General features: G+C 39.6%; 1 protein-coding gene across 1 annotated transcript; it reads left to right on the forward strand.

Moving 5' to 3' along the window:
• Positions 1 to 5,410: 5,410 nt before the first annotated feature.
• ZCCHC10 (zinc finger CCHC-type containing 10) lies at positions 5,411 to 10,247 on the forward strand. Its single transcript, XM_084886750.1, has 4 exons — positions 5,411 to 5,561; positions 7,046 to 7,207; positions 8,913 to 8,954; positions 9,806 to 10,247. The coding sequence occupies exons 1-4, from the start codon at positions 5,521 to 5,523 to the stop codon at positions 10,071 to 10,073; spliced, it is 513 nt and encodes a 170-aa protein (XP_084742876.1). The 5' UTR covers positions 5,411 to 5,520; the 3' UTR covers positions 10,074 to 10,247.
• The last annotated feature ends 13,484 nt before the right edge of the window (positions 10,248 to 23,731 follow it).

The raw sequence follows: 23,731 nt of genomic DNA on the forward strand, positions 1-23,731 counted from the left end.
TAGGACAGTGTGCTATGAAATATTAATAGGTTAATATTACCATTTTAAAGACTCGGAGGAGTCCTGTAGAAAATGTTTCTCTTTGTTTTCATCATAAATACAACTATAAATATAAGAAGTATAATTATATAGTTAAGGAGTAGTAGAACACAATTTAGACTCCTGATTTTTCCCCTCAAGCATTTTTCTAATCATATGCCCTTTTGATATAAAAACAGTTCACTTCTAACTCCAAATTGGCTGAAATACTAGGGTCCTAACTCACTCTGTCAAACTGACTGCTTACATAGCACCACTGTTACCTCATTCTCCAAAGCCTCAAGTTTTGCCCTTATTCAGGCTGATTACACATACACACACACACACACACACACACATATATATATATATATATATATATATATACACACACACACACACACACACACACACACACACATATATACTAGAGGCCCGGTGCATGAAATTCATGCATGGAGTGGGGGGGTTCCCTCAGCCCAGCTTGGACCCTCTCCAATCCAGGACCCCTCAGGGAATGTCCCAACTGCTGGTTTCAGCCTGATCCCTGGGAAACTGGCAGTTGGACATCCCTCTAACAATCAGGGACCGCTGGCTCCTAATTGCTCACCTACCTGCCTACCTGATCGCCCCTAACTGCCCCCCCACCAGCCTGATCACCCCTAACTAACTTTGCCTGCCAGCCACCTTGCCCCTAACTGCCCATCCTGCTGGCGTGGTCACCCCCAACTGATCCCCTCTGCCAGCCTGGTCACCCCTTAGTGCCCCCCCTGCCAGCCTGGTTGTCCCCTTTCTCCCCCCCCCCACCAGCCTGGTCACCCACAACTGCTCTCCCACTGGCCTGGTCTCCCCATACTATCCCCCCTGCAGGCCTGGTTGCCCCTCATTGCTCTCCCTGCTGACCTGGTCGCCCACAACTGTCCCCCCCCCCCCACTGTCCTGGTCACTCTCACTATCCACCCTGCAGGCCTGGTTACCCCTCACTGTCCCTCTCTGCTGGCCTGGTCACCCCTCACTGCTCCCCCTGCCAGCCTTGTCACCCCATGCAGCCTGCTGGTCGGTCATTTGGTCGTACCTCACTAATCCCCCCTGTCAGCTTGGTTGCTCCATGCAGCCTGCTGTTCAGTTGTTACTGTAAGGGCGTCATGACCAATTTGCATATTACCCTTTTATTAGTCATCATTATTAGTCCCACCCTTTTTCTCCTTATAATCTTTAAATGCTGGATGAACGTCGCCCAGATTTCTCCAAGCCACAGAAGCTGATATGATCATGAAAATTTAACTCCTTAATCAACAAAAATTTTCCTGGCCCGACTCAACCTCCATATCCATTAGCTCCACCTTCTCCTCAACCAGCCCCAGACACAGCCTTCTTCCACCTCTAGCAGCTGGCATTCTAGCTCCACCCCAAAGTCCTGCCTGTTGGTCTGGTCTGTTGAAAGCAGAAATATGACTCTGATCGGTTCAGCCCAGTTTTACTCTGGCTTGTCCTGTTCCAAAGTGTAGAAGGACTTCCAACCACCCCTTCCCCCCCCTCCCCCCCCTTCCTGGCACCTCACCACCTTGCCCAGGGAGCTATCTTGCTATAGTAGCAGTTGCCATCTTGTTTCTACAGATTACAAAGCTTTTTTTAACCATCTTTTGTTTTAATTATCTAATTCATCAGGACTCAGTGTACCCTACACTGGTTTATTTTCAGCTGAAAACAGGCCATTTGTCTCAGGACAATGCTCTTTTCTACATGCTCTAAGACTCAAAGACAATGACTTTAAAAGACCCTGTGGCCTCTGATAATAATTTATCTTTCCTTATTAAAGAGGAGTCTGGGTTTGCATATTTGTAATTTGATAAAGAAACAGTATTATCACGAACAAGTTGATGTGGCATTCTGCCCATACGTTACTTCCCAACCAAAGGAGAACCATTTATTTTCTTGCTGACATGTAGTTAGTGTTCAAATGCAATGTGAGTTAAAAATCTAAATATATCACAGATGATTACAGTTTGACACTTGAATGCTAGCAGTATAAGCCCTAACTCAGAGGAGATGACTAACATGTTTTCCTGGCAATGGCACAGGAATCCATCCCTAATGCAAAAGGCAGCAGCAGCAAGCTGAAACAAGAGAAGAGGTGATCTGAGCTCACTGGAAGCGTCAGAGTTTCTTTTCCAAACAAGACAAAGACAACCCTAGAAAAGGTGACCAAAAGACATTTCCACTCTGAAGATATTTTGATACAGCTATCTCTTGGTATCCAAGGGATTAGTTACAAGCCCCCACAGATACCTAAAGCCCTTATATAAAATGGTGTAGTGTTTGCATATAACCTATACACCTCCTCCTGGGTACTTTAAATCATCTCTAGATTACTTAGAATACCTAGTATAATGTAAATGCTGTGTAAATAGTTGTTATACTGTATTCTTCAGGGATTTAGGGGATAATGATTTTTTTAAAAAGGCTGTACATATTCAGGACAGTACAGACTCAACCACAATAGTCTTAACTACATAGGCCTAACTACATAGTACATGTCAATAATAACATAACTTTTTAAAAAATATTTTTGATCTGGGTTAATTGAAGCTGTAGATGCAGAACCTGTGGATACAGAGCAGCTGAATGTATTTGGCAGAGAGTAGAAATGTAGTTAAGTCATTTTTCATTTTTTTCTTTGTTTTTAATAAGTCATTTTTCAAAACTGGGTTACTCTCCCTTTAAGAATACTATTAAATATGAATATATTTTGTGCCATTTCCACGCAAGGCAAGTTCATTTTGAAGAAAGAAAATTGATCCTGAAGATTCCAACCATATGGCCTTATTGGGTTGCGCAGCCAGCACCAGTGAGATTATCTTCTTTTATTCCAATAGTATCAGCAGATAGCATGAGTAGTCAGGAAGGAGTAGTACATTCATATTAAGCATGTCTATTTTACATCTAAATGAGATGAAATCCAGAGGCCCAAGATGGTCCCCTCTGATCTTTATAGTCCTTTAGAATGCCAGTGGAGTGCCAAAAATGCCTCCCTAGGGTTTCTCTCTGATGTTTTTCCTTAGAGCTTCTGCTCTAAAAGTAAAATTCCCTCCCAAAGTAGGGGGGCACGGTGACAATCTGGCATCTCCATGTAAATGAACAGAATAACCACATGATCAAGAGGAAATTCCTGAATGAGCTTCTCCTCCCCTCTCCCACTCAACATGTACTTTCAGGTTCCTTAGGTGAGTGTCTTCTTCTAAGATTGTCATTGGGGTTTCCTAAATACAACACAGTTTCACTGCAACATTGATAATTGCTGGTACTTGTGAAGCAAGGCTGGCCACTTACCCTTCCTCTATGAGAAGTGACTTGGCCAAAGGTGTGGTTGCTAGCAAAGCCATCCTATCAGAACTGCAAGAAAGGGCACATTACAATTAAGTAGTAATAATTATAACTATGATACTGGTGCTAGAAAGCACAAAGACAGACAGAAATAAAAGTCCAGAAACAAACTCAAGTATGAGAATTTAGCATATGATATTTGGCATTTTTAAAACTAGTGGTGGAGGGGGTGATGTTGGAACATTAGTTAACCATTTTGAGGAAAAATTTAGATCCCTACCTCAAACCATATACAACAGTATATTCCTAATAAATCAAACACTTAAAAGTTTACAAATTAAATTTAAAAAATAAAGCCATGTTCTTCCCCAAAGCAGCCACAGGTGACCTCTGAAAATGGTTTGTTATTTACTAGACCCAAAAAAACCCCACGAAATCTTGCAAACCCAGAGGCTCAAATCTCCATGTTCACTTTAAGAACACTCACAAGGCCGAAACTGGTTAGTCTCAGTGGATAGAGCATCGGCCTGTGGACTGAAGGGTCCTGGGTTCGATTCTGGTCAAGGGCACGTACCTTGATTGCAGGCACATCCCCAGTAGGGGGTGTGCAAGAGGCAGCTGATCTATGATTCTCTCTCATCGATATTTCTAACTCTCTATTCCTCTCCCTTCCTCTCTGTAAAAAATAAATAAAATATATATATTTTTAAAAGAACACTCAGGAAACTTCCCAGGCCATCATGGGTATGCATATTCAAAAAGCCACCAAGTATATGAAGGATGTCACTTTAAAGAAGCAATGTGTGCCGTTCCGTCATTACAGTAGTGGAATTGGTAGGTGTGCCCAGGTGTAACAGTTTTCAGCTCTCAATAGAAATTTCAATCATTGTACTGTTGATATTTGGCTCTGTTGACTAATGAGTTTGCTGACCACTGCTCTAACCAACTGAGCTACCTGACTAGGACCCCTCAATTATTTTTCTTTAGAGTATTTATGTTTGTTGGACATTATCTCTTTTTATAATCTGAAGAAAGCTCCACATGTACAACAACTTTATTCATTCAGTGCTTTATCCTCAATTCCTAAAACATTTTAAGTGTTGGATAATTATTAATGTGAAAAGTGAATTGGGGCCCTGGCTGGTTTGGCTCAGTGGATGGAGCATTGGCCTTCGGACTGTGGGGTCCTGGGTTCGATTCCTGTAGGGGGCACATGCTGGGGTTGTGGGCTCAATCCCCAGTGCGGGGTGGGAGTGGGGTGAAGGAGGCAGCATTCCATGATTCTCTCTCATCATTGATGTTTCTGTCTCTCCCTCTCCCTTCCTCTCTGAAATCTATTTAAAAAAAAATATTTTTAATAAAAGTGAGTGAGACCCCACTTTTATTAAAGAAGCATATATTTCAAAGTTATATGTTTTAAAAAATATAGATTTAAGGTAATAAAATTTCTGTAATCTGACACTAAATGCTAACATAGCCTAAAATAATTATTTGTAGCATCTTTTACCCATTGACAAAGAAGCTTTACTTACATAATGTCATTTGGTCCCTATGTAATACATAAAAATAGAAATAAACATACATTTTCACTTAGTAGTTTGCTAAAGTCAGTCTTTCAATTGATGGTCTCCAACCAAGATTGGTTGAATTCGTGGATGCGAAGCCTGTGGATAGGCAGGAACTGTACTTATTTTTAAAAATATATATTTTATTGATTTTTACAGAGAGAAAGGGAGAGGAATAGAGACTAGAAACACCCATGAGAGAGAATCACCGATCAGCTGCCTCCTGCACACCTCCTACTGAGGATGTGCCCGCAACCTTGACCGGAATCGAACCTGGAACCTTTCAGTCCGCAGGCCGGTGCTCTAACCACTGAGCAAAACCGGCTAAGCACAACTGTCTTTATGGAGAAAAATAAACCCGGGTATAAGCGGATCCGTTCAAGGGTCAAGAGTACAAGTACCCACCCTTCAAAACCCTGTTCAGACCAGACCTCTGGCCTCACTCCTCCTCCGCCACCCAGAGGCTCACCCCTCAGACCCAGCTCCCGCCCGCTGCCCAGACGCAGCGGAGACGGGACTAGCTCCGCCCACGCCGGCGTCCTCTGCGTCCGAAGCCCCGCCCCCTCCGAGGAATATCCCAAAATCCAGCGCGGCGCACCTCAGCCGCGCTAAGATGGCGACTCCCATGCATCGACTCATAGCCCGGAGACAAGCGTAAGTGAGGGCCCCCGTTGGGTGCGGGGCGGGCTGGGGGCGGGGAGAAGCGCGTCAGCCGGCGGTGGAGCGGCGGCCGCCTGCGTTGCCGGTCTCGGATCCTCGGACGGGCCGGCAGAGGGTGGATGTTTTTCTCACACGGGGCAACCCCGCTGCTCCGGCGGGGCATCAAGTTTGGCTAGCGCTATCGTAGAAGACGGCTGCATAGGGTCCACCTAGCAGGACCCCGGGCGGGTGGGGGTGAGTGAGTCTCAAGAGAGCCTGGAGTTTGGTTTCCCGGAAGGGGACGCACAGGAGTTGGTCACTAAGTGGTCTGTGCCCCTTTGTCCACCCAGCCGCCCACCCCTCGCGTGGCCCGGGCAAGCTGAAGGCCTGATCCTGGCTCCCTATCCTCGCCGACGTAAACCTTCAGCTTCCTCTATGCGGCCTCTAGCCTAGCCTGCCCCTTTCCTGTCGCCTTCCCTAGGAACCGTCTGACTTTTCTTTCCCCCAAGCTGTCTCACTTTTTTTTGCCATTCATTATTTCCAATAAGTATTCATGTATTCACTACCTGTCGCTCTGTGTCAGAATTTGGGTATAAAAGCAAAAGAGGGGTTCAAGACTAACTCCGCTTTCAGGAAGTTTACATTCAAGTAGTGGGAAGAGCCCATAAATTAAACATTTTAAGTAAATACAGTTGGTGATAAGAACTTTGAAGCAAACAACAGGTGGTGGAAAGAGGGAAAGGCCCTGGTTAGGTTGATTGAACAGGACAGGTCCTTCTGAAGAGGTGACTCTTGATCTGCAAAGCCTAAAATATTTACTATCTGACCCTTTGTGGACAATTTGCTGACCCAGTCCAAAGCCTTCGCTAAACTCACTCATGAATTCAAACTATTGAAAATATTTTATCTGTAGATCTTTTGGATTTGCCATGTACATAATACATCATCAGTGAGGAATGAAAATTTTATTTCTTCCTTTCCAATTCTTTCATCTGCTTTTCTTTGCTTGCTGCATCTTAATCTAATCTCTTAGTCTCCTAGATGTCTAGAAACCAGGCTGCCCTCCTTATATGGTTGGTTTATTCTTAATGGATAGTCCCCCTGAGTCCTAACCAGATACAAACTACAGGGCTGACCACTCTGGATTTCTATTTTCTTCCGTATCTTGGCTTGGTTGTTCTTTACTTTATTGTTCTCTCATGCCTCAAGCAGATTGTTTTAAATGTTTTGACTATCTTTTCTAGCCCAAGTGTTGTCTTAGTTACCTAGTCTGCCATTGCTGGAATAGAATTGAGGAATGAAGATTTGAGCTAAATTCTGTCTTAAGTTCAAGGTCCATGCTCTTAACCACTTACTATGCTATCTTATGATTAAACCTAACATAAACAATTTAAAATGTAAAATGATGTTTGTTTCTATTTAAAAATAAGCACCATTTTACACATTAGATTGTTTATGCTTTTCAATTTAAGAACTGTATTCTGATTTTTGCTCTGTAGTGAAGCAAATAAGCAACATGTAAGATGTCAGAAATGCTTGGAATTTGGACATTGGACTTATGAATGCACAGGAAAAAGAAAATACCTACATAGGCCTTCAAGAACAGCAGAACTAAAGAAAGCTTTAAAAGAAAAAGAAAACAGATTATTATTACAACAAAGGTAAGTTTACATGTGATATTTAAAGGAATATTTTTTCCCAAAGGAATATTTTAATTTGTATTTATAGACTTTATTAAGGGCCTAAATGTCTCATGGTCATTATCCAGATTTAGCTTACAATATTAATGAGTTCTTATTATGTGCCAGGCACTATCTATACTAAGCTTTTTAGAAGTATTAGCATATTTAAGCATCATATGTATAATATAAAGGTAAGTACTATTATTAACCCCCATTTTACGTATGAAGAAACTGAGGCATGGAGAAGTTCAGTATCTTGCTCAGTGTTGTCACACAGCTAGAAAGTAGAAAAGTTAAGTGTTAAACCAACCTGTCTTTTTAGAATCCATGCTCTTAATCATTTTGCTTTATAGCTTCTATCTATGACATGACGACAGAATACACATATATTATATAAGCTGCTATAAAAAGATATCCAAAATAAGTATTCAGGATACTTATATTAAGTATATAGACTAAGTAGAAAGCAGTATCTATACTAATAAAAGAAAAATATGCAAATTGACTGTACCTCCACTACGCCCACCAGCCAATTAGGAGTGGGTATGCAAATTAACCTGAAAAGATGGTGGCGGCCCTGCCTCCCAGCTGCTCGGAGCCTGTGGGAGTTGGAGAAGTCAGGCACCAGCGCCTGAGGCTAGCTGTAACTAGGAAGACCAAGAAGTTGCCTGCCCCATGATCCCAGGCCACAAAAGCCGCCCGCCCCATGTCCTAGGGGAGACAGACTTTGTTCTTGGTAAATGATGTGAGGGAACACAATCTTGAAGTATTAATTGAAATAACTGAACATTTTGGGGACATACAGAAAAAGAAATGGATATTTTAAATTAAAGGTTGCTTTTTATATGAAACTAGAGGCCCAGTGCACGAATTCATGCACCAGTGGGTCCTTTGGCCTAGCCTGTGGGATCTGGCTAAAACCGGCTCTCTGACATCCCTCAAGGGGTCCTGGATTGCAAGGGGGCACAGGCTAGGCCAAGGGACCCCATTGGTGCACGATTGGGGCCAGAGAGGGACACAGGAGGTTGGCCAGCTGGGGAGGGATGTGGGAGGGCTCCAGAGCATGTCTAGCCCATCTTGCTCAGTCCTGATCGGCCAGACCCCAGCAGCAAGCTAACTTACCAGTCAGAGCATCTGCCCCCCTGGTGGTCAATGCACATCATAGCAAATGGTTGAGCGGCTTTAGCATATCATTAGCATATTATGTTTTGATTGGCTGACTGGACAACTGGATACTTGACATATTATGCTTTTATTATATAGGATGGCCATTTATAATATTACTCTGGAAACTCAAATTATAAATTACAATTGTTATGGTATTATTTACTTTGTATTGTTGTTCAGGATGTAGTTGGTTTAGTCATATCAACCTACATTCAAAACTAAAAAAAGAATCAAATTGGTTCATTCAGTCATCTTTACCAACTTAACTGGCTTCTAAGATAAAGTTAATAGATAACATGTTTTGCTTCAGTGCTGGTTATATTGACTATGTACCAAATAGAGCCTACAACAGGAAACTTTCCATTTGGTTATAACAAATAATACTGGACTCTGAATACATGTTATGAAAGACAAAGTGTTCTCCAATATAGAATAATTTTGGGGAGAACAGAAGGGTTGGTCTGAGCTGTGCATAATCAGTCTATTAATAGAAGTTTCTTTTTCCCATGTTTATCAGCATTGGAGAAGCTAATGTAGAAAGAAAGACGAAGAAAAAAAGGTATGTGGCTTCAGGAGTAGTATATAGTTAATATGTAATACTAGTTGGAGGGATAGGAAGAGTGATTTTATTTATTTTTATTTTTAAAAAATATATTTTATTGATTTTTTACAGAGAGGGAGAGGCATAGAAAGCTAGAAACGTGGATGAGAGAGAAACATCGACCAGCTGCCTCCTGCACACCCTCCACTGGGGATGCGCCCACAACCAATGTACATGTCCTTGACCGGAATCAAACCTGGGACCTTTCAGTCCGCAGACTGATGCTCTATCCACTAAGCCAAACCGGTTTTGGCAGGAAGAGTGATTTTTAAAATAGTAATTAAAGATTTGAATCTGAAGTTTCTTGTTTGCAGTTTTCTGATATGTTCCTCTCTTTACCTATCTGGAATTTATTGCCTTTATGTCTCCTTTTTTTCTTACTTTCCAGAGTCCTTCTACCTGGAAATAGTAAATAATTTCTTCTAGTTTAGAATAGGAGATATTCTTAAAGTAGTAAGAAATTATTGTCCAGCTATTCCTGGTCTAAAGTAATTGAGATTATGAAACAGTTGCCACTTCATGAGGTTTAAATAAAACCATTTGTTATACTGCAACTTTATTCTACTATTATTTATTTGCTGTGGCACATAATATATTAGGTATATTATACCATCCAAGAGAGTTAAATTACTATAGTAAATGACCTTGCTAAGGGATGGAAGGCAGTATGGTTACAATAGTTAGGCAATTCCAAAAGCAGTAAATGTAGGAATAACATGCTAGCAAAGCTTCAGTTATATACATGTACAGAAATTAACATTTTACTAAATGTTGGCTGCCCATGAATATAACTACTAATTGTCTAATAGGTCTAAGAGTGTAACCAGCTCCAGTAGCAGTAGCAGTGACAGTTCAGCCAGTGATTCATCATCAGAGAGTGAAGAAACATCTACCTCATCCTCCTCTGAGGACAGTGATTCTGATGAAAGCTCCTCCAGTTCATCGTCTTCAGCCTCCTCCGCAAGCTCTTCCTCATCCTCTGATTCAGACTCAGATTCCAGCTCTTCCAGTAGTAGTAGCACCAGCACAGATAGCAGCTCCGAAGATGAACCACCAAAAAAGAAGCAAAAGAAATAGAATCGCTCTACCTATTTTGGACTGATGGACCATAAACTTTAGTCTGATTCTCAAAAGGGAATTTAGAATGTTAAAGCCAAATAGGTTAACTGGCCAAAATTTTGAGAGCTCAGAAGTTTCTAAATGTTTTACATAGTAAGAGAATAAAAAGTATTAATGAAATATATATATATATATATATATATATATATATATACATACACACACACACACACACACACACACACACACTTTTTTATTTTAAGGGTGAATCTTGTTTTTCTTTTTTATATTTAAAGTATATCTCTAACACTTAGTCAAAAGCTGAAATACAATAATTCTGTTTTTGTGGTAAAACTTATTTTTTGCCCTGGCCCATGTGGCTCAGTTGGTTGAGTGTCATCCCATGCACCAAAAGATTGCTGCTTTGATTCGATCAAGGCACAAAACCGGGCTGCGTGCTCAATCCCTGATGGAGGACATGCAGAGGCAGCCTGTCAGATTCACTCTCACATCAATGTTTCTCTCCCTCTGCCTTCCTCTCGAAAAAATAAAAATTAAAAAAAAAATCTTTAGAGTGAAACAAAACTAAAACTTATCTTTTCTCCTTGTGAAAACAATGCTATACATTTTTATATGTTAGTGTTATGTATGAGACATATTTTCAGGATAATGCATCAGAATATCTGGCAGTGAATTTCTGTGTATTATTACATCAGATTTAATACATTGTTATAAGCTTAGGCATCTTCCTAATGTTGATAAATGTGCTCTATTTTTATGTTTATGTTCAGAAAGTTATTTTGCCTTCTGTCCTAAATGAAAAGTTCAAGAAACCTATTAATATATTTCTACCTTTTTTGATAGTACAAGTTTCAAGTTACTGTGTTGTATCATTTATTTTCTTATGATTCTTAAAGTTACACTTATCTGAGGAGCATCATTCTAGAGGAACTTAAAAAGGAACAAAAATGTTGAAACTGCCGAAGCCGGTTTGGCTCAGCGGTAGAGCATCGGTCTGCGGACTGAAAGGTTCCGGGTTCGATTCCGGTCAAGGGCATGTACATTGGTTGCGGGCACATCCCCCGGTAGGGGGTGTGCAGGAGACAGCTGGTCGATGTTTCTCTCTCATCGATGTTTCTAGCTCTCTATCCCTCTCCCTTCCTCTCTGTAAAAAAATCAATAAAATATATATTTTTTAAAAATGTTGAAACTACTTAGGAATCTTGGGTGCCTTTGGTAGGTCAGAAAACAGTCATTTAAAAGGCTAACAAGTAGCCAAAACTGGTTTGGCTCAGTGGATAGAGTCTTGGCCTGTGGACTAGAGTCCCGGGTTCGATTCTGTTGCGGGCACATCCCCAGTAGCGGGTGTGCAAGAGGCAGCTGATCGATGATTCTCTCTCATCGAGGTTTCTAACTCTATCCCTCTTTCTTCCTCTCTGTAAAAAATCAATAAAATATATTTTAAAAAATAAAATAAAAGGCTAACAAGTAAAAGTGGTTTAAATATACACTGAGTGGTCAGATTATTATGGTCTCTGAATATTAGAAGCCTGGTACATGAATTCATGCATGGGTGGGGTCCGGCCAGCCTGGCCAGGGAGAGGAAACATGGGTGGTTGGCCAGCCTGCCTGCTAGTTGAGGGAACAATTTGCATATTACCCTTTTATTATATAAGATATACACTGAGTGGCCAGATTATTATGCATTCAGAGATCATAACAATCTGGCCACTCAGTGTATTTCTTTGTTAATATGCTATAAAAAGTACCATTCAAAGGAAGGAAGAAAGGTAATTCTTACAGAAAATTAGGGTGATGTTGGTTGCCTTTTATTGAGATTTTTTTTAAGCTTTCATAAAGATTGCCTTTTACCATTATTATTTTTGTAGGTCAGTTTATGTGGTAACTGGTCATATACAACAATGTACTACATAAATATGGCGTGTTAACATAGCACATACACAAATGAAATCTAGCATGAAAGGTTAAAAAATACTGCACAATATTTCTTAAATTACTCTGCTGTGGTAAGAGTATTTAACATCAGATTATTCTGATGTCTTTTAAAAAATTTGGAAAAATACATTTGTAAAGAAACCTTGATTTGTGTTCAATATAGGTTTTTTTTAAAAAAAAAACTATGAATGTTGCCTTTTTATATTTTTATGAGAAAGTGAGATAAAATTACTTTGGAAGAAAATGGGCTTCTGTTTAAATGTTGAAATATATAAGTTGCGAGTTTAAGGAGCCTACAATTACCTGTAAGTTTTACAGAACCACCTGCTTTTGGTGATTGTAAATAAACTCTCAAAACTTTCTTGAAAGGCTCCATACAGAATGTGTCAATTGACAGGAAATTTTAATAAATTAGTAAACACATTTTACAGTGTGGTCTCTCTAAGGGCAATTTCAGCAGTTAACTTGAAAGAAAAATGTGTACATAGGTAACATCACTTGCAATGAAATAAAGCTCAGAGTTTTGCTTACAACTTTACGCTTCTGTTATTTTTTTGCTGTTTTACTTAATGCCAGTCTTTAGTAAATGTATTCTGTTTCAACTACAACCATTTCAAAAGGAGTCATTAAATCATAGGTTTTCATCCCCAAACATTTTGTTAGTATGATGGTACAATATTGAAATTTTGTCCTGGAATCAAAATAAGGCACTAGGCTACAAGTTAGTATTGGATATGGAAAAAAGTGCACAGAAGGTGTACTTCATACTTATGGTTTTATGTATTTTAATTTTTATTTTGAGCCAATTGTAGAAAAGTTGTAAAAATATTACAATTTCCCCTAATGCTAGAATTTACATAACCACAGTACAATGATAAGAACCAAGAAATTAATGTGATAAACCAAAAACCTTATTCATATTTCACCAGTTTTCCCACTAATGTCCTTTTCCTGTTACAGAATATTACCCAGAAAATACATTTTCTTTCTTTTTTTCTTTTTTTAAAATATATATATATATTATTATTTTTTATTTTTTTATTGATTTTTATACAGAGAGGAAGGGGGAGAGATGGAGAGCTAGAAACGTCGACGAGAGAGAAACATCGACCAGTTGCCCCTGCACACCCCCCACGGGGGATGTGCCAGCAACCAACGTACATGACCTTGACTGGAATCGAACTTGGACCTTTCAGTCCGCAGACCAACGCTCTACCACTGAGCCAAACCGGTTTTGGCTAAAAAATATATTTTATTGATTTTTTTTTTTTTTTTTTTTTTAACAGAGAGGAAGGGAGAGATACAGAAAGCTAGAAACATCGACCAGCTGCCTCCTGCACACCCCCTACCGGGGATGTGCCCACAACCAAGGTCCATGCCCTTGACTAGAATCGACCTGGGACCTTTTAGTCCGCCAGCCGACGCTCTATCCACTGAGCCTGCGAACTGAAAGGTCCCGGGTTCAATTCCGGTCAAGAGCATGTACCTTGGTTGCAGGCACATCCTCAGTGGGGGGTAGGCAAGAGGCAGCTGGTTGATGACTCTCTCTCATCAATGTTTCTAACTCTCTATCCCTCTCTCTTCCTCTCTGTGAAAAATCAATAAAATATATATATAAAAAAATAAACAATATCACATTCTTCCAAATGCAGTTGTGTCCTCAGTCCATCATCACAAATTTCCTAATGTCAATATATTATTGGTGATGTTGACCTTGATCACTTGGTTAAGGTGGCTTCTGTCAGGTTTCTCCATTGTAAAGTTAGTTAATAAACTAGAGGCCAAATGCGTGAAATTGCATGAGGTTGCCCTCTGCTACTCACAGGCCTGCCCACCTAGTAGCCACGCCCACCCATCCATTGCCCCACCGCATTCACCACACCTGCCTGCCGCCCGCCTTGCTACAATCAGAGCCTTGTGGGCTGCAAGGCAGGGACTGAAAGGTGTTCAATGCACGTCGTGGTGACCGGTCATTTGGTCATCCTGGTTGTCACGACACTGGCTAGATAGATAGATAGATACCTTGGGGGAGATACTTTGAGATTATGCAAATTGTTTCTCCTTACACTCATCCACTTAGTTTTAGTTGATGTTGTCTATGACAGTTATTTGGGGGAGAGGGGTTGCTAATTTTTTTAATAATTTTTTATTTTTTAATTACGGTTGACATACATTATATTAGTTTCAGGTGTACAACCCAGTAATTAGACATTTCTATACCTATGAAGTTATCACTTTGATAAATTTAGTATCCATATGGCATAGTAAATACAATATTATTGAGTATATTCCCTATGCTGTACTTTATATCTCCATGACTATTTTGTGACCACCAATTTGTATTTCTTTATCTCCAGCTCCCCATCCCCTCTCCCCTCAAGCAACTGTCACAATGTTCTCTGTATCCATGAGTATGACAGTTATTACTATGATGTTTTGCCAATGGTGATTTTCTATTTTCTTCTTCTACACTAATTGGAATTTTATACAAAAGAGCTATCTTGTCTCCCCCATATTTATTTAATTAATTACTTATAGTATGGATGCATGGATTTTATTAGTTATATGGGTTAGAATCCAATAATACCATTATTTACTTTGTTGCTCAAATTGTCCCACCTTTGGCTACCAGGAGAGCTCCTTCAGGTTGGCTCCTTTGTTCTTTTAGTACATCCTCCTTTAAAAACACACATACACATTTTCTTATTTCCACATTCTTTTTTTTTTTTTTTTTTTTTTTTTTTTTTTTTTTACAGAGAGGTAGGGAGACTTGCCTGCAACCAAGGTGCGTGCCTTGACCGGAATCGAATCCAGGGCCCTTCAGTCCGCAGACTGACGCTCTATCCACTGAGCCAAACCAGTTTCGGCCCACACACACATTTTCTTACTTTTTGAGATAACAAGGTGTCCCAGATTCATCTTCCCTCCCTGCCCCATTTTTTGAACCAACCACTTCTCCAAGGGACCTGCCCTAATTTTAAATTGAAGAATAGTATTTAGAATCTAAGATATGAGTGCTGTCAGTATGTCTATTGATTGATTGATTGATTGATTTCAGAGAGGAAGGGAGAGGGAGAGATAGATAAAAATATCAATGATGAGAAACAATCATCCATTGGCTGCCTCCTGCACAACCCCCACTGGGGATTGAGCCCGCAACCATGAAATGTGCCCTGATGGGAATATAACCATGACCTCCTAATTCATAGATCAATGCTCAACCGCTGAGCCACCTGGCTGGGCCTTAGTATGTTTTTTACACATCCCGACTGATAGTATTCTTTTTTTTTTTTTTTTTTAATATATTTTATTGATTTTGTATAGAGAGGAAGGGAGAGAGATAGAGAGTTAGAAACATCAATGAAAGAGAGTCATCGATCAGCTGCCTCCTGCACACCTCCTACTGGGGATGTGCCCGCAACCAAGGTACATGCCCTTGACCGGAATCGAACCCGGGACCCTTCAGTCCCCAAGCCGACACTCTATCCATTGAGTCAAACTGGTCTCGGCCCGACTGATAGTGTTCTAAGATGGTTAGATAAGGTGTAGAGTTTTGCCATTTTCTGTAAGAAATCTGTTGTCATCCCTTCAGCATTTCTCATATTTGCTTTCTTTGCTTTTATATCACTAGATTCTTTCTCAGGAGCAATACTTTCTTTGACAAATGATGGAAGAGGGAAAATCTTCAATTAAAAATTGTCATTACTGCCTTCTTCCCTCACTCTACAATATATGTAAATTCAGACATAGGACAAATATCCATTTTCTGACACCAGGCTGTGTTCTGTTTTTTTTTTGTTTGTTTGTTTGTTTGTTTGTTTTTTGTTTTTTTTTTAATATATATATTTTATTGATTTTTTTACAGAGAGGAAGAGAGAGGGATAGAGAGTTAGAAACATCGATGAGAGAGAATCATCGATTAGCTGCCTCTAGCACACTCCCTACTGGGGATGTGCCCGCAACCAAGGTACATGCCCTTGACCGGAATCGAACCTGGGACCTTTCAGTCCGCAGGGTGACGCTCTATCCATTGAGCCAAACTGGTTTCGGCACCAGGCTGTGTTCTTGACAGACAAAAAAATGTGTGTGTGTGTGTGTGTGTGTGTGTGTGTATCTACACTAATAAAAGAGTAAGATGTAAATCGACTGTATCTTTGCAACACTCACCAGCCAATCAGGAGTGAGTATGCAAATTAATCCAACCACACTGGCAGGTTAATTCTCATACGCAGGTGCTTAGCAGCAGGGGCTTTCCACACCATCCCAGCCGATCTGGGGCTCTGGGTATCATGGAAAGGCAGCTCTGGGCCAGAGCGAAAAGGTGGCTCTGGCTGAAGTGAAGGCAATGCCAGTAGCCAGGGGAACAAAGGCCATTCTTGCACGAATTTTTGTGCATTGGGCCTCGTGTGTGTGTGTGTGTGTGTGTGTGTGTGTGTGTGTGTGTGTGTGTTTATACTGGGAATTGAACCAGGGACCCCTCTCTCTCTATGCTGCCCTGCAGATTTCTTCACCCTGAAAAATTGTACTATAGAAAGACTAGATGTGTGTGTATGTGTGTACATAGCAAAGATTGAGAAAGGCCTTATGAAAGAACAAGAGAGAAAGGAAAGCCAGTGTGTGTTGGAGACGTTCTCCGTTGAATTTAAGAAGAGGGTATTGATAGAAGCTGTGGACCTGGAGATTGCTAATGTTCTTGAAGTCTTTTGTTATGTGCTGGTCAAGGCGTTCAGTCATAGCCACCAACTTTAGTATAACTCCTGTTTAAAGGGGTGCTATACCAATGTAGATAACATTTCAACAGCGATCTTCTCAGTATTCATTCGCAATCTAGTTGGGTAAACCAGACACACCCAGAAACAAAAAGATCAAGGAAAAGAAGACTTTCAGTTAAACTTGGCACATCGAGCCCATGTTTTTATTACCATTCATCCCGACAACTAACTAAAGTGGCAGGAAAGAAATCAAAAGCATAAACCCATCAGGCAAAGAGAAAGGGAGAGGAGATGAAACAAATGAGAAGTGGCAATTATTTTGAAAGTTGTAAAGTCGATGGGATAAACAAGGCAAACCATAGGCCTGCAGTGAGGAAATGCCAACAAATGCTAATTCATACCACAGAACTCTGGAGATGCTCCAAGCTTCATGGCACCACATACTTGTCAGCCAAGGTAAAGGGGAACTTGAGGACAGCTAATGGGAAGTTTATGTAAGAAGCTGTGTCCCTGTGCACCCATCTCCACCTCATGCTGTGTTGGTGAGCTTATTTTTATTATTTTTCCGGGCATGTGCCCCATTCCAGAATTGAACCATCGATCTCATGGTGCACGGGTCGATGCTCAACCATTAACCTACAACCAGCCAGGCCTTATTATTATTTTTTTAAATGTGGTCTTTGTTCTGTACACTTGATAAAATGATTCCTTTCCTTAAGAAGTTGGGAGGGATGCCCAGCTGGCATTGTTCAGTGGTTGAACATCAACCAAGAAGTCACAGTTTAATTCCCCGTCAGGGCACATGCCCAGGTTTCAGGGTCTATCCCCAGTGTGGGGAGTGCAGGAGGCAGGTGATCAATGATTCTCTCTCATCATTGATGTTTCTATCTCTCTCCCTCTTCTCTCTGAAATCAATAACAATGTATTTTAAAATTAAAGTAAAATAAATAAAACTATACCCAGAACATTTACCAAGGTAGCTCATATTTCAGATCATAATTGTAAAAGCATTCAAATTATACAAGGTGTATGCAGGTATACGTGACCACAGTGAAATCAAATTAGGAATCACTAACAGAAACCTCTTGAAAATTCCACAACATATAGAAATTGAATTTCATTTCCTTTGGAATTATTTCCTGTTTAAATTTTATTCTCTTTAGTTTATAAAATTAAGTGTTTATAAAAAATATAAAATACATTTTAAAAAATGGAGTTCTCTTTGTAGGAGAGTTTTTAAGTACAAATTCAATTTCTTTACAAAATACACAGTATTCAGGACATCTATTCTTTTTATTATTTTTCTCTTTTACATCATCTGTTCTTTTTGTATTTTCTTTATTGGTTAAGGTATTATATATGTGTCCTTATCTCCCATTGCCCTCACCCCCTCTAGTGTCTGTGTCCATTGGTTATGCTTATATGCATGCATACAAGTCCTTTGGTTGATCTCTCTCCCTTCCCCCACCACCCTCACCTGCCTTCCCTCTGAGGTTTGATGGTCTGATTTATGCTTTTCTGTCTCTGGATCTATTTTTTTTATTTTTTATATATATATTTTATTGATTTTTTACAGAGAGGAAGGGAGAGAGATAGAGAGCTAGAAACGTCGATGAGAGAGAAACATTGACCAGCTGCCTCTTGCACACCCCCCACCAGGGATGTGCCCACAACCAAGGTACATGCCCTTGACCGGAATCGAACCCGGGACCTTTCAGTCCGCAGGCCGACGCTCTACCACTGAGCCAAACCGGTTTTGGCATCTGGATCTATTTTTGTTCATCAGTTTATATTGTTCATTACATTCCACAAATGAATGAGATCATGTGATATTTATCTTTCTCTGACTGACTTATTTCGCTTAGCATAATGCTCTCCAAGTCCATTCATGCTGTTGCAAATGGTACGAGTTTCTTTTTACAGCAGTGTAGTATTCCAGATGTACCACGGTTTTCTAATTCACTCATGGGTTGACTGGCACTTAGGCTCTTTGCAAATCTTAGATATTATAAGTTGTGCTGCTATGAACATAGGGGTGCATATATCCTTTCTGATTGGTGTTTTCTGTTTGTTTTTTTTTTTGGATATATTCCTAGAAGTGGGATTACTGGGTCAAATGGGAGTTCCATACTTGAGGAAGCTACATACTGATCTCCACAGTGGCTGTACCATCTGCATTCCCACCAGCAGTGCACGAGGGTTCCTTTTTCTCCGCATCCTCACCAGCACTTGTCATTTGTTGATTTGTTGATGATAGCTAGCCATTCTGACAGGTGTGAGACGGTACCTCATTGTCGTTTTGATTTGCATCTCTCAGATGATTAGTGACTTCGAGCATGTTTTCATATGTCTCTTGACCTTTGTATGTCCTCTTTGGAAAAGTATCTATTTAGGTCCTTTGCCCATTTTTTTACTGGATTTTTAAATCTTCCTTTTGTTAAATTGTATGGGTTCCCTGTAAATTTTGGAGATTAAACCCTTATCAGAGATAACATTGGCAAATATGTTCTCCCATGCAGTGGGCTTTCTTGTTGTTTTTGTTGTTTTGTTTGTTTTTGCTATGCAGAAGCTTTTTATTTTGATATAGTCCTGTTTGTTTATTTTCTCTTTAGTTTCCCTTACCCTAGGAGCTCTATCAGTGAAGATACTGTTTTGGCTTATGTCTGAGGATTTGCTGCCTATGGATTCCTCTAAGATTTTTATGGTTTCCCATCTTATGTTTAAGTCCTTTATCCATTTTGAGTTTATTTTTGTGTATGGTGTAAGTTGGTGATCTAGTTTCATTTTTTTGCATGTATCTGTCCAATTTTCCCAACACCATTTATTGAAGAGACTGTCTTGACTCCATTCTATGCTCTTGCCTCCTTTATAAATATTAATTGAGCATAGTGGTTTGGGTCGATTTCTGGGTCCTCTATTCTATCCTATTGGTCTATATGTCTGTTGTTGTGCCAGTACCAGGCAGTCTTGAGAACTTTGTAATATAGTTTAATGTCTAGTATTGAGATCCCTCCTACATTGTTCTTCTTTCTCAGGATTGCTGCAGCTATTTGGGGTATTTTTTTTAAATCCAGATGAATTTTTGAAGAGTTCATTCTAGGTCTGTGGGAGACGGGAGGATCCAAGATGGCTGCTCGGGTAGACACCTAACCGCAGCAGCACACAACAATTTCAATGGAATACAACTAAAATGTAGAGTGGACATTGCCCAGAGCTACAGGTAGTCGACTGATTGAAAATTCTACAACAAGAAGGAAAGAGAAAACGAGAAGGAAAATCATTCTAGGTCTGTGAAATATGCCGTTGGTATTTTAATGGGGCGTGCATTGAATCTATAGATGGCTCTGGGTAGTATGGACATTTTAATGATGCTGATTCTACCAATCCATGAACACAGTATGTTCTTCCATTTGTTTATGTCTTCTATCTCCTTTTCCAGTGTCCTGTAGTTTTCCTAGTACAGGTCTTTTACCTCCTTAGTTAAGTTTATTCCTAAGTATCTTAATTATTTTGGCGCAATAGTAAATGGGATTGTTTTTTAATCTCTCTTTCTGTAAATTCACTATTGGTGTATAAAAATGCCATAGATTCTGGGTGTTAATTTTGTATCCTGCTACATTGCTGAATTAATTTATTAAGTCTAATAATTTTTGATGGAGTCTTTAGGGTTTTCTATGTACAGTATCATGTCAACTGCAAATAATGACAGTTTTACATCTTCTTTTCCAATTTGGATACCTTTTATTTCTTCTTCTTGTCTAATCACTATGGCTAGCACTTCCAGTACTATGTTGAAGGTCATCTATTTTTTTATGAAACTTGTTTGGCTTTCAAGGAGTTTTTACATTTTATCTAATTTATTGAATGTGTGAAGTTTTCCAATTATTCCCTTTATTTTTAAAAATATCTGTGGAGCCGAGGCCGGTTTGGCTCAGTGGATAGAGCATTGGCTTGCGGACTGAAGGGTCCTGGGTTCGATTCCGGTCAGGGGCATGTACCTTGGTTGCGGGCACATCCCCCGTGGGGGGTGTGCAGGAGGCGACTGATCGATGACTATTTCTCATCGATGTTTCTGGCTCTCTATCCATCTCTCTTCCTCTCTGTAAAAAATCAATAAAATATATTATAAAAATATCTGTGGAATCTGTAGAAACATAACAATGTTTCTCAGTCCTCATATTGGTAATTAGTATTTTCTCTCTTTTTATCCTGAGCAGTCTGGATCAATTTTATTAATCTTCTCATAGAACTACCTTTTGGATTCATTGACTTTCTCTGTTTTTTGTTCATTTTCTATTTCAGTGATCTCTTCTCTGATCTTTATTATTTCCTTTCTTTTGCTATATTTGGAATTTATTTGCTATTCTTCTTCTAGTTTCTTTAGATGCAAGCTGAAGTTATTGATTTGAGACACTTCTTTCTACCCCTCCTAATTTCAGTGCTATAAATTTTCTCTATGCATTGTTATAGAAGCATCACACAAATACTAATAAGTTTTGTTTTCATCTTTGTTAGTTAAAAAAGACTTTTTAATTTTTCTTTTGAGTTCTTCTTTGACCCATGCATTATATAAAAATATATTATTAGTTTCCATATATTGGGGATTTTCTAGAGATGTTTCTGTTAATATTTCCTAATTTAATCCATTGTGATCAGGTATACCTAGTATATACCTTATATGACTTGAATTCTTTTATATTTGAAGATACTTGTTGTATGATCTAGAATATGCGCTAGTTTGGTAAATATACCTTAGTAAATATTCTGGGTGCACTTTGAAAGGGATGTGTATTTTGCTATTGTTGGGTGGAATGTTCTATAAATGTTAATGTACACAGGTTATGCATGTGGATAAGGACTGGAATGAAATTGAACCAATATAAAAAAATACACTTTAGTTTTTTAGTGAGGGTTTTTCCCTTTGTAAAATGCTTAAAATTATTACAAACATATGAGAGAAAGGAATAACTTGGATCGTTATTATGGTTATACTACCATCCTCTAAGATGATTCCTAAGATCTTCATCCCCTGATATCATGCCTTTGCGTAGTCCCTCCCCACACTGAACCTGGGCTAGTCCATGTGACCGATAGAATGGTACAAAAGTGACAGCGTGTGACTTCAGAGGCTAGGTCATAAAAGGCATGAGAGTTCCTGCCTTGTTTCTGGAAACACTCACTGTGGGCTAAATAAGCCTCTGTGGCACGGGGGTATTCAAGCAGCCTTGTGGAGAGACGCCGATGGAGAGGAACTGAGTCCTCTGGCCAACAGCTAGCAGCACGCTGCCAGTCTTGTCGGGGGGGGGGGGGGGGGGGGGGCACCTGCACGCAGATTCTCCATCTCCAGTTAAGTCCCCAAATGACTGTCACCTCTCAAGAGATCCTCTGGAACTGCCTAGCAAAGCCACCCTGAATTCCTGACCCACAGAAATTATGAGAAACCATAGATATTGTGGTTTTAAGCCACTACGTTTTGAGCAATTTGTCCCTGTAACAATTTAAAAACTACTAATTAAAATGTTTTAAAGTAAACATTTATTAAAAGACCAAATTCAAGTTTCTGCTCACAGTTCATCTCCTTTGAGGGTTTTTTCCTAGCCAATCTAGCTAAAATAGCACCTGCACTTATTCCATCCCTTTGCCCTGCTTTTTTCTCTTTGGGTTTAAAACTAAGAGGTGTGTGTGTGTGTGTGTGTGTGTGTGTGTGTGTGTGTGTTTCTCGAAGTCAAGAACTATTTTATTAACTACTGCCTCCAAGTCCGAGAATGCTTATAATGCTACCGGATATATGATAGGTACTCTATAGATAATTGTTGAAAGAATGAATAAAAGAATGATAAATAAAATCATTAATATTCACATTTGCCTTAATAGTATACTTGGATTATAGTTTTTTTCTTCTTCCGGAATGTATGCGTGTGTGTGTGTGTGTGTGTGTGTGTGAGAAATTTTACTACTTAATGTTGCATTCGAATAATTACAACAAAAACATTCTTTTAAATTAAATTTTATTACAACAAAAACATTTTAAAAGAAAAAATAATGTTCACATTTCCATTTTTTGTTGATTTATTTTACTTAAACGGGCAAAGTGGTAGGCAGCATCTAAAATGGCCCCATGCCTTGGCCAGTATGGTTCATTTGGTGGAGCACATCACATACACCAAAAAGTGGCTGGTTTGATTCCCCTTCAAAACACGTAGCCAAGTTGGTGGTTCGATCCCCAGTCAGGGCAGGTGCAGGAGGCAACTCATTAATGTTTCTTTCTTCCTCCCGTCCCCTTCCTTTTTCTGAAATCAGTTTTAAAAAGAAAATAGAAATTTTTAAAATTGTGGTAAAATATAATACATATAAAATTTAATATCTTAACTTTTTTAAGTGTACACTTCATTGGTATTAAGTATATTCACATTGTGGTATTTTTTTAATTTTTAAGGGTATTCTTTTATTTTATTTTATTTTTTTACAGAGAGGAAGAGAGGGGGATAGAGAGTTAGAAAAATCGATGAGAGAGAATCATCGATCAGCTGCCTCCTGCACCAACCCTACTGGGGATGTGCTCACATACAACGTACATTCCCTTGACCGGAATTGAACCCAGGACCTTTCAGTCCACAGGCCGACGCTCTTTCCACTGAGCCAAACTGGTTTCAGCTATATTCACATTGTTGTGCAACTATCACCACCATCACCACTATTCATTTCCAAATCTTGTTTCATCTTGCAAAACTGGAACACTAGCTCTGGCCAGTGTGGCTCAATAGGTTGGACATCATCCCATGGACCAGACAGTTGCTGATTTGATTCCTGGCCAGGGTACATGCCCAGTTTTCAGGCTCCATTTCTGATAGAGGCATGCAGGAGGCAGCCAATCAATGTTTTGCTCTTACATGGATGTTTCTCTCTCTCTAAAAATCAATAAAAAATATTTAAAAGAAACCAACACTATACCCAATTCAACAATAATTGCTCCCCTCCCTCAGCCCCTAGAAACCATCAGTGTACTTT

Source organism: Pipistrellus hanaki, assembly GCF_964339955.1.
Source record: "Pipistrellus hanaki genome assembly, chromosome: 5".
Lineage (NCBI taxonomy): Eukaryota > Metazoa > Chordata > Mammalia > Chiroptera > Vespertilionidae > Pipistrellus > Pipistrellus hanaki.